Below are 12,633 nucleotides of genomic sequence, written 5' to 3' on the forward strand. Positions count from 1 at the left end.
CCACTGTTGCTGTGTACCCTCTCCATAGATAGGGTCCTTCCCAGTGGAATCATTCCATACAGTTGTGCTCAAATGTTTGCATACCCTTGGAGAATTGGTAATATATGTACTATTTTTAAAGAAAACATGAGTGAGCAGGCAAAACACATTTATTTATTTCTTATGGGATTCATATTCAACTGTAGGTTATAACAGAATGGAACAATCATAAAACAAAACATGGCAACAAAGAAAAAAATTAAATGACCCCTGTTCAAAAGTCTTCATGCCCTTAGTTCTTAATACTGTGTATTGCACCCTTTAGCATCAATGACAGTGTGCAGTCTTTTGTAATAGTTGTCTATGAGGCCCCAAATTCTTGCAGGTGGTATAGCTGCCCATTCGTCTTGGCAATATGCCTCCAGGTCGTGCAAAGTCTTTGGTCGTCTTGCATGAACAGCACATTGAGATCTCCCCAGAGTGGCTCGATGATATTAAGGTCAGGAGACTGTGATGGCCACTCCAGAACCTTCACCTTTTTCTGCTGTAACCACTGTAGGGTCAGCTTGGCCTTGTGCTTAGGGTCATTGTCATGCTGGAAAGTCCAAGAGCGTCCCATGCGCAGCTTTCGTGCAGAAGAATGCAAATTGTCTGCCAGTATTTTCTGATAACATGCTGCATTCATTTGCCATAAATTTTTACAAGATTCCCCATGCCTTTAGAGCTCACACACCCCCAAAACATCAGTGAGCCACCATGCTTCACTGTGGGGATGGTATTGTTTTCACTATTGGCCTTGTTGACCCCTCTCCAAACATAGCGCTTATGGTTGTGATCATAAAACTCTATTTTGGTCTCGTCACTCCAAATCACAGGGTGCCAGAAGCTGTGAGGCGTGTCAAGGTGTTGTCGGGCATATTGTAACCGGGCTTTTTTGTGGCACTGGCACAGTAAAGGCTTCTTTCTGACAACTCGACCATGCAGCTCATTTTTGTTCAAGTAGCATCGTATTGTGCTCCTTGAAACAACCACACCGTCTTTTTCCAGAGCAGCCTGTATTTCTCCTGAGGTTACCTGTGGGTTTTTCTTTGTATCCCAAACAATTTTTCTGGCAGTTGTGTTTGAAATCTTTCTTGGTGTACCTGACCTTTGCCTGGTATCAAGAGATCCCTGAATTTTCCACTTCTTAATAAGTGATTGAACAGTACTGACTGGCATTTTCAAGGCTTTGGAAATCTCTTTATATCCTTTTCCATCTTTATAAAGTTCCATTACCTTGTTACGCAGGTCTTTTGACAGTTATTTTCTGCTCCCCATGGCTCAGTATCTAGCCTGCCCAGTGCATCCACAAACTCATTGACTATTTATACACAGACACTAATTGCAATTTAAAAAGCCACAGGTATGGGAAAATACACTTTAATTGCCATTTAAACCTGTGTGTGTCACCTTGTGTGTCTGTAACAAGGCCAAACATTCAAGGGTATGTAAACTTTTGATCAGGGCCATTTGGGTGATTTCTGTTATCATTATGATTTAAAAAGGAGCCAAACAACTATGTGATAATAAATGGCTTCATATGATCACTATCCTTAAAAAAAAAAAAAAAAGTATTTTTGCATGAGCAGTCATATTTTCAAAATCAATGCCAAAATTTCTGCCAGGGTATGCAAACTTTTGAGCACAACTGTATGTGAACTTCCCTATCGGTAAGTCTGTGTGAGGTTTTCTACACATGTTAACCTCCCTCCAGTAGGATGTGGTCTCCTGGAGAGGAAAGAGCACTTCCCCAGCACTATTCTAGCAGTTGCTCAGTGGGAAATTGCTTAATACAAAAATCAGGAAAGGCCACTGCCTGTAACCTCCTCGGGTTAGTGCCTCCTCCCACCATTATCGGGACCAGGGAGACGCCTTACCTAACTCGCAGGAAGGTCATGACGTGGTCGAGCGCTCACTGCGAGGCACGCAGCAGCCTGCCCGTGTCCACTCCTCCGTACCTCGTGACATGGTTCAGCGCCTGCGGCATTTCGTATAGGAACCCCTAGTATCACTACATCGACACAACGTCGAGTGAGTGACATACAGGGAACATCTTGGTTACTGATGTAACCTCTGTTCCCTGATGGAGGGAACGAGACGTTGTGTCCCTCCTTACCGTGGTGCTGAACCGACCGCTGACATGACCGGGACTCTCTCTTGGCTCCTCAGCACAACTCTGAATGAGTGGTGCACGCCATCTCCTTTTATACCCGTATGTCCGGGGCGAAGAGTGGCATGCAAATTCAACTCGCCAGTTTTCATTGGCTTTTTCTGAATAAAGCAAAGGTGATTGGGCCTTTCAACAGCAAACCCCTAGTGTCACTACATCGACACAACGTCTCATTCCCTCCATCAGGGAACAGAGGTTACATCAGTAACCAAGATGTTTCTAATATACTGTATGTTGAATTATGCTATTTTGTTTTTAATGCTTTTTTTTTTTTTTTTTCTTGTTTCAAGCAAAAAACAAACACAATTTTGAACATTATTATTATTATTTTTTTTTTTTAAACAAATAAGACAATTTGCCAATGGGGAATATTAAATATATATATATATATATATATATATATATATATATATATATGTTCTCTAAAAATGGGTCTTGTTATCTTATCTAATTTTGCATCTCAAGTCCATTTTAAGGTTGTTTAGAATTTTTACTGGAAAACAAGAGAGTAAGCTTCTCAAGTAAACCTTTGATATACCATAAGCAGTGCATTGGAAGAGTTCTGGAAGTATTATATTGAGCCTTATAGTGAGGGTGATACGATCAAAATTTGAAAAACAGGAACCCCCAAATATTATGGATTACCTAAGTTCTGTTCCAAAACCAGGACTTCAACTAGGAAACTTAACAAAAAGATAATTGACCAACTTTTTTATTTTTACATGCCATTTGTAATTTTTATTTATTTATTTATTTTCAGTTACAATTATTGGATTCTGCTGGGACAAAATGAAGGTGCTTATTGTCCAGTCTTCAGTATTCTATAAATACAATTGTAATAATGTATATGAGCTATGAGTTTATTAATGCATGATTGCATTAGCGTCTGTACTTGTACAGTATATACACAAATATACCTTAGCTGTATGTAAACAAACCCCACACATACAGTTGAAGACAGACATTTACATACACCTTAGCCAAATACATTATAATAGTTAATAGTAAAGAGAATGATTTATTTCAGCTTTTCATCACATACCCAGTGGGTAAGAAGTTTACATACACTATGTTAGTATTTGGTAGCATTGCCTTTAAATTGTTTAACTTGATTCAAACATTTTGGGAAACCTTCCCCTAGCTTCTTGAAATAAGTTGCTGGAATTTTGGCCCATTCCTCCAGACAGAACTGGTGTAACTGAGTCTGGTTTGTAGGCCTCCTTGCTCTCACATGCTTTTTCAGTTCTGCCCACACATTTTCTATCAGATTGAGGTCAGGGCTTTGTGATGGCCATTCCAATACCTTGACTTTGTTGTCCTTAAGCCATTTTGCCACAACTTGGAGGTATACTTGGGGCCATTGTCCATTTAGAAGAAACATTGGCGACCCAGCTTTAACTTCCTGGCTGATGTCTTGAGATATCACCAGTCCCTCCTGCAGCAAAGCACCCCCAAAACATGATGCTGCCACCCCCATGCTTTATGGTTGAGATGGTGTTCTTCGATTTGCAAGCCTCACCCTTTTTCCTCCAAACATAACGATGGTCATTATGGCCAAACATTTCAATTTTTGTTTCATCAGACCAGAGGACATTTCTCCAAAAAGTAAGATCTTTGTCCCCATGTGCACTTGCAAACTGTAGTCTGGCTTTTTTTATGGCAGTTTTGGAGCAGTGGCTTTTCCTTGCTGAGCAGCCTTTCAGGTTATGTCGATATAGGACTCATTTTACTGTGGATATAAATACTTGTCTACCTGTTTCTTCCAGCATCTTCACAAGGTCATTTGCTGTTGTTCTGGGATTGATTTGCACTTATTGCACCAAACTATGCTCATCTCTAGGAGACTGAATGCATCTCCTTCCTGAGCAGTATGATGGCTGCGTGGTCCCATGGTGTTTATACTTGCGTACTATTGTTTGTACAGATGAACGTGGTACCGTCAGGCATTTGGAAATTGCTCCCAAGGAGGATCCAGAATTGTGGAGGCCCACAATTTTCTTTCTGAGGTTTTGGCTGATTTCTTTTGATTTTTCCCATGATGTCAAGCAAAGAGGCAATGAGTTTGAAGGTAGGCCTTAAAATACATCCACAGGTACACCTCCAATTGACTCCAATTAGCCTAAAACTTTGGACCAATTAGTCATCAAAAATGACTTTTTGTGACTTTTTATGACAGCCTTATTGTATGTAAACTTCTGACATCAACTGTATATCACTTCACATTTTGCAGAGCAGCATCTGTTTTATGTGTAAGCTTAAAATACATTTGTTTTGAATTTTGTATCTAATTTTGGTATATTACTTTACACGTAGGTGCTTGAATTTAAACATACGGCTACCTTTTCCTGCCCATTTCCTGTGGTGCATGTCCTTCACACATGAAGGTAGTTAGCACGCACATGCAATGTGGACATGGAGGTCTCGCTGAAGAGATTACACCAGCCAAGAGAGAGAAATAGGGGAGGGAATTGGGTCCTCATGAGTACACTAACTTTCCAAATGTTTTTGATACATGAGTGTTGTTCAAAGGAGCACACATTGTCTCTTTATCATTTATGGACCTGTTCTGTATTATTGTCAGGCTCTTTTCAAAGTTTCGTGTTTCAAGCAAAATATATATGCACACTGCAAAATAAATAAATAAGAATAAAAATATTAATTTCTTATGAAGTCTCGTTTTCCAGTAAAAAACAAAATCCCTTTTCTTTCTCAGTATCTTTTCAATTGCCATTTTTTTCACAAACAAATTGCCAGTGGGATATGAAATAAATAACGTAATTCAAGATATATTCTCTAAAAACATCTTATTGTCTCTTACAGTTGTGGTGGTCAAGTAAATTGATCTCATTTTAAGGATGTTTACACATTTTTAACTGGCAAACAAGGCAAAAATGCTGATTAAGAAAATAATTTTTATTAAGTGCAGAAAAGGCTGTGCATACCATATCTTGTTTCCTCACCATCACCAAAGCAGGCTTATAAAATCTAAACTTACTAAATAGTGTAAACCGTTTATAATATATTATCCAATGTTTTTAAAATGTTTTTGTTTAACTTCCTCTTCTCTTTGTATGAATATGCTGAGAAACGACTATAAACAGCCCTTCATTAATAGAGCAGAGCTTCACTGTTGAAATTACATACTGAGGCCCTTTCATCAAATCAAACACAAGACATACAGTGCCGAACTTCCTACCTCACATGCACACTCTGTTCAGCGCTTTGAAGGATGCCACCGCTGTGACACTGCATGTGGTAGTTGTTTACGTTATCTTCCACTAGATGGGGATATAATTCAACTCAATCTTAACAAACTGCCTCTTCTAGCCTTCAGCACATTTCGTCAGCGATAGAGTAATTGTACTGATTTCTTTGGAATGGTTACACAGAGGGTGGGCGCCAGTGGGAGAAATGCATTTTGGCTTAGGTATATGCTGTTATATGATTACATTATTCACACAGTAAAACAATTGGTTGACTCTTAAAACTTAAAAATGACCCGTAAAAATGGTTTGAGCTTATAATTTCCGAGATGTTTGGAAATAATAATAATAATAAAATATCCAAATAAATAATATTTATTTATTTAGCCCTAACCCTGACATGATGACTTTTTAATAATTCTATTTATTTTGTTTTTGGAGCCATGGCCTTGTGGTTAGCAAACATGACATGTTGAGCTGTGGTGCTTGTTTGGAAGATGCAGGTTCAAATATGGCTTGCATCTTGTCCCAGTCCCATTCCTCGCATAATGTCCAGTCTTTTCTCTGCTGCAGTGATTCCCAACCTTAGGGTTATGTTGTTTACCCTAGGGGGTACTCAAGCAGATTCCAGGGGTTACTTAGAAAGATTTTACTTTTGTTTTATTAAAGTCTTTGTCACCTGTAAGTTATAACTTCTCCTAAGGATTTGCACAGATGACAGTGTATACACTTGAGGGTGCTATTTATTACTTGTTGAGCTATTTAATTTCAACATGAAAATGACTTCACTTTTGTTAAATGTCCCATCTGGATTTCATTTATAAATACATTCACTGTTGATTCCCAGCATATTACAAGTTAACTGGAACACATTTCTGGTTTGGTGTAGGTAAAGAGGTACTTGAGACTTACCTTAACGGGGCTGTGGTGGCACAGATGCTCTACTCTATCAATAAAAGTTGCTATAAAGCCCAAAATAAATTAATTAATTTGTAATCCTTATTAGGACTGAATGAGAGAGAGTAATAAATGTTGTATGATTGTCACATTTGTCAGGTTTCGGTTGTGGGCGGTGGACAACATGGGTCGGCGTTCCAACCCCAGCGAGGTCACCATCAAAACTCCCTGTCCCACAGTGGATGATGTCAAGGCTCTAGGTACGTACAGTAGATGATTGTATGTACTTTGAAATATACACTCAGATGCCGTGGATGCAGCATCATGCAAAAATAATATTTGGTTACTGATGCCATTTTAGGAATGTGCAGCTTGCAGTCTGATAGATTCATTTATTCTGTGAGCAAAAGTGTCCGAAAATAGAGGGGGTACCGAAATCAAATATATATTGTGGTATTTGGTTGGTCATGTGATCTAAACATGGCGGACAGCCTAGCTCCATGTAAAATAAATAAATAAATAAATTAGGCCAATGATAAAACTGTATTCTTTGATCTTATGTGAGTGTGCATGATTTTAAAAGCCTCTTGAAATCAAATTTCTGTGTATTTTGTGTAAGAGTTTTGTGGCATTGGTCCATGTGTGTTTGCTCTGAGGACATCTATATGCTAGTGTCCACCTCAACGTTAACAAAATTCCCTTTTAGTAGATTCACACGTTTAAAATTCAAAAACTGTAAATGTACAGTATTTTCCTTTAGAATAACGGACCAAAAATATTGATGACTCCTTGCATCCATATTTTTGTCCAGTCAGATGCTCCTTAGAATGATAATGTCTCACCCCCCCCCCCACCCTAGAGGTGGGAAGAGTAGCCAAAAACTGTACTCAAGTAAAAGTACAATTACTTTTAAAAAAATTATTCAAGTAGAAGTAAAAGTGCTAACATAAATAATTACTTGAGTAAGACTAAGAAAGTATCCAATTAAAAGAGTACTCAAGTAGTAACTTGTTACTTTCTTAAATTACATAATGGACATTAACTCCCTACATTCCATTACATAATACACATTTCACATGTATTACAGAATTATTATTATTATTATTATTATTATTATTATTATTATTATTATTATTATTATTAATGGAATTAGTCATTATTCACCATCATGATGTTCCAAACCCATATGACTTTCTTCCATGCAACACAATAAGGAGATTTTAGACAGAATGTTAGCCGTGGTCACCGTTTACTTTCAGTGAATGTGTTTATATATATATATATATATATATATATATATATATATATATATATATATATATATATATATATATATATATATATTGAAAGTGAATGGTGACTGAGACTGTCAGTCCCTAACATTCTGTCTAACATATTTTGGGTTCCACAGAATACAGAAGGTCACACGGTTTGGAACAACATGAGGGTAGGTAAATGATGATGTAATATTAAATTATGGCTGAGCTATCACTTTAAAGGGGTAGTTCACACAAAAATTACAATTCTCTCATCATTTACTCACCCTCATGCCATCCCAGATGTGTATGACGTCTTTTCTTCTGCAGAACACAAATGAAGATTTTTAGAAGAATATTTCAGCTCTGTAGGTCAGTACAATGCAAGTGAATGGGTGCCAACAATTTTATGCTCCAAAAAGCAAATGCAGGCACCATAAAAGTAATCCATACAACTCCAGTGGTTAAATTTATATCTTCAGAAGTGGTGTGATAGGTGTGTGTGTGTGTCTGTGTCTGTGTGTGTGTGTGTGTGTGTGTGTGTGTGTGTGTGTGTGTAGAGAGAGAGAGAGAGAGAAACAGATAAATATTTAAGTCATTTTTTGCTAGAAGATCTTCTTCCAGCCCAGCAGGGGGCGATATGCAAAGAAGAATGTGAATCACCAAAAACACAAGAAGAAGAATGTGAAAGTGCTCTGTTTCTCATCCACACCTATCATATTGCTTCTGAAGATATGGATTTAACCAATGGAGTCTTAGGGATTACTTTTATGTTGATTTATGTGATTTTTTTTAGCTTTAAAATGTTGGCACCAATTCACCTGCATTGTATGGACCAAAAGAGCTGAGAAATTCTTCTAAAAATCTTTATTAGTGTTCTGCAGAAGAAAGGAAGTCATACACATCTGGGATGGCATAAAGGTGAGTAAATGATAAGAAAATTTTCATTTTTGGGTGAGCCATCCCTTTAAGGGCTCATGTCAGATCTGGATGATTTTGTCAATAAGAAGAGAGGTTTGGAAACCTTTCTAGTAATTATTACAGTGAAAATGTGAACAATGTCCCACAGGGAAATATAAACCAAAGCAAGATCATGTTTTAGTAATGCCTACTTTTGCTGTTTCATAGCTTTTAGTTCTTAGTTCAGTGTAGTTACAGTTTTCAGTGTCGAAAGAATTTAGATAATTATTTCTTTACAGCAGTACCACCGCTCCCTAAATACAGAGTACGCAGCCTGCATAGGGCACCACATGCAGAAATGCTGCCTGTTTGCGCTCCAGTTGTCAATAAAGTGATCAGCAGAGCAAAAGGGATTTACACTTAACGTGGGTATTTACATGGATTTATACAGTTAATCAGCCTGAAGTAGCTGCGATAGTTTCCAGTACACCTGCGAGGGTGCGGGTTAAATGCATAAATAGTGCTTATGACGTGGGATGCGGGACAATGCGCATTGATATATTGCTGCAGATTTAAAAATTTACACTCAAAAACTGATGTCACAAGAGCCCATATTTACAGAATCAACCTGAAAATGACCATCACCATGTCACAGAAAAGCCAGCGTTATCATGCAGAGCGAAGAAAGTGTTTCACTTAGTTAGAAGAGCATGATGTTGCAGCAGTGTTGGACTCGGCTTGAGTGACAGTCTGTGACAGCGCACGCAGCTGTGAACTTCCGCTGACATAAAAGTCCCATTCAGTAATCTCTCAATAAATTACACATTAATTAAAATGAAACCCAGTAATGTAACGACAGGAATGCCACCCATTGCAATGAAGTAAAAGTACAAAAATTTCATTAGAAATTTACTTGAGTGAGAGTAAAAAGTACCCACTTTTAAACCTACTCTAAAAGTATTTTTTTCCCCCAAAAAAGTTACTCAAGTAAATGTAAATGTAGCGCATTATTACCCACCTCTGCTCCCCCCTAAAACAGACCAGCAAATCATGACTCATGGCTATGACATAACAAAATTATATTTCTGACTATTTAAAAAAGGAGGGATGAGCCCTTCAGTTTTTCCCTCGCAAACTTCTTGTTTATAGAAAACGCATGTATGTCAACACCGGGCAAAAAACTGCCTCGCCAGTTATTTCAAAGGGTCTTTAAACACATATATATATATGTTTAACGTATTTGTCATTTCTGGAGAGGTAAAATATTTTTTTAAGTATGTGTATGTGTATGTATATATATATATTAAATATTGAGCACAACTTTCAGACGATCATAAGTCACCTGATTTGGCTGAATGTTCCCTCAGAAATAGCAGACAAGATTTATAATCTGTTCAATGGCTACACCAGTGGGAAAGAGCAGCAGACGGCCTACAACACACTGATGGATCTGGGCTCACCAACCCTCCACAGAGTTCTTTACCACTACAACCAGCGCTACGAGAGCTTTGGAGAGTTCACTTGGCGCTGTGAAGATGAACTGGGGCCCAGGTTTGTAAGCTGATTCTTACTCTCTCCAAAATTGGATATCAAATATAAGACGATATGCACACACAAATGCAGGTATTGTAGAATACTGAGGGGTTTTGGTGGGAATCAGCAGGGATCTGGTGATACGATATTATATCAATATCTAGGTTGCAATACAAAATTACTGCGATTTATGTGTGGTGTATTGCAATTCAAAACAGATATATTGCAATCTTTTACTTGGTTGATTCTCATTCATCTTCATTAGACTTAAGTGCTGAATCTTCTGCAGTAATTAACTGTAGAGCCAGTGAATTTGTGTTGAGCACAGGCAGAAATAAAAAAGTGTCATGAGGAAATGGTGTATATTGGTTTCAGCATGTTTATCATTATATAAAACAACAACAACAACAACAAAAATATTCAGTCTAGCTATACGGAGAATCTGTATGGGCATCTTTTATGTTATAGGGCAAATTCAGAATTGCATACTACTATACAACTCTTACCATTGACAAATAAGGCAGAAATAATATGAGTTGTATGGGTAGTATGCAATTCCAAACTCTGCCATAGACTTATATTCTAAGCTTGTTCTGAGTTTGCATTTTGGTCAAATAGAAATAATTGTGTTGACCTAATGTTGAAGTACATTTTGTTTTCACTTGATTTTAGTGGTGGTAAAATATCAACATTTTCTTGATTGCATTCAAACCTTATTATGATTAGTGATGGGCACAAATACATGAAAATGTACTTAAAATAAAAATACAAAATTCCTCAGTTTAAATGTATCTGTCACAGTCTGGCCTGACTGTGCCTCTACTGACTGTCTGTCTGTCTGTCTTGTCTGATTATTTTCCTGTGTTTGTTTTGTCTCTCACTACCTCTTGTGTCTTGCAGGTGCCACGTGGAGAACGCCAGCTCCATTGCCCGGGCAACAGCTCGTTCTCCAATTAACTATCATCGGTGGCACCTGCTCCCTATCTAGCTTTCCCTACTTAAGTCCCGTTTGTGTTCTGTCCTGTGCTGAATTGTTTTGTTTGATAGTTGGTTTGTATGTGTCCTGTCTGTCAGTTCGGCTAAAATAGCCCTCGGTCGGTTCCTGAAGACAAGTGTTATCTAATTTGTTTCATTTTACTTTTTCTCCATTGTGAGAGTTTTTGTTGTATTTTGCTTCTATAAAGAAAAGCTTTATTTTGTCTTCCATCCCTGCGTTTGGGTCCTGCCTCTCTGCCATACTGTGACAGAACAATTCAGCCAGCTATGGACCCAGCAGGGAAGAATTGTTTTTTTTTCAACCCATGTTCTTCTGCTCGCCGAGGAGCTGCTCGTGTTAAAGAACTCTTCGAGCTGCGGCAAGAGGACAAGTCTGTGTGGGGATATGCCTTGGAGTTTCTGGCAGCATCCTCAGGTCTGTGGTACAACCAGATCCGCCTGATCGACCTGTTCAGGGAGGGATTAGCGGAACCCATCAAGTCATGTATCCCAGAGTGGGGTTAAGGGGGAAGCCTCCTTGACAACATTAGGCTGGCTATGAAGTGGGGCGAGATCTCCACAGCCTGTGCCTCGGAGATTGCCCTGTCTCCACCCCAGCCCAAGAATTATGTCACCCCCCACACAGAAGCGGACACCTCTGCCACTTCCTCCATGACTTGGAAGAGGAGGAGGAGGAGGAGGAAGCCCAGCCCAAAGGCCAAGCCTGCTGCTGACCGCCAGGAGGCAGAGGAGTCTGCTGCTGACCGCCAGGAGGAGCCCGCTGCAGACCACCAGGAGGCGGAGGAACCCGCTGCAGACCACCAGGAGGCGGCGGCCATTTCCACAGCAGTGCTTCTGACCATCCAGAAGAGGAGGAGGAGGAGGAGGAGGAGAAGGGCCCACTCACGATTTCTGCCAGCGCTTACACCACAGAGGCAGTTCCCCAGTCGCTGCCAGTGCTCATGGCCACGGAGGCAGTTCCCCAGTTGCTGCCAGTGCTCACAGCCACAGAGGCTGTTCCCTCACCGCTGTCAGCATCCATGGCCACGGATGCCATTCCGCTGCTTTTGCCAGTGTCCATGGCCACGGAGGCCATTCCCTTGCCGCTGTCAGCGTCCACGGCCATGGAGGCCATTCCCTTGCCGCTGTCAGCGTCCACTGCCACGGAGGCCATTCCCCTGCCCCTGTCAGTGTTCACGGTCACGGAGGTCGTTCCCCAGTTGATGCCAGCACTCCCGACCACAGCGGCTGTCAACGAGCCTGTCCAGTTCCCTGTGGTCATTGAGTCTGTCGATTTCCCTGAGGCCGTTGACAAGCCAGTTCAGTTCCCTGTAGTCATTGAGTCTGTCCAGTTCTCTGAGGCTGTGAACGAGCCTTTCCTGTTCCCTCTGGCCATCCACAAGTCCGTCCAGTTCCCAGTGGCTGTTGACGAGCCTGTCCAGTTCCCAGTGGCTGTCGACAAGTCTGTCCAGTTCCCTGTGTTCATTGATGAACCTGTCCAGTTCCCTGTGGTCAAGTCTGTCCAGTTCCCTGAGGCTGTCGACGAGCCTGTCCACTTCGTAGCGGCCGCCGCTCCACATATTCAGTCCTTAGTGGCAGCCGCCCAGTCTGCTGACTCCCAGGCCACCGGACCCCGCTATTCTGTTCTGTGTTAGTGCCTGTTTTTTTTTTTGTTTTGTTT

The 12,633-nt window shown here is 40.1% G+C and overlaps 1 protein-coding gene across 5 annotated transcripts in view; it reads left to right on the top strand.

Annotated features, from left to right (window-relative positions):
* The window catches only part of LOC127441377 (astrotactin-1-like), a 502,716-nt gene that overhangs the window by 479,958 nt on the left and 10,125 nt on the right, over positions 1–12,633 (top strand). For all 5 annotated transcript variants that reach the window (XM_051698730.1, XM_051698731.1, XM_051698728.1 and 2 more), the window contains 2 exons: positions 6,448–6,548; positions 9,812–9,995. In XM_051698730.1, coding sequence (XP_051554690.1) covers positions 6,448–6,548; positions 9,812–9,995 — 285 coding nt within the window. The remainder of the gene's footprint in view (positions 1–6,447; positions 6,549–9,811; positions 9,996–12,633) is intronic.

The sequence above is a fragment of the Myxocyprinus asiaticus genome, chromosome 5 (assembly GCF_019703515.2).
Source record: "Myxocyprinus asiaticus isolate MX2 ecotype Aquarium Trade chromosome 5, UBuf_Myxa_2, whole genome shotgun sequence".
NCBI lineage: Eukaryota > Metazoa > Chordata > Actinopteri > Cypriniformes > Catostomidae > Myxocyprinus > Myxocyprinus asiaticus.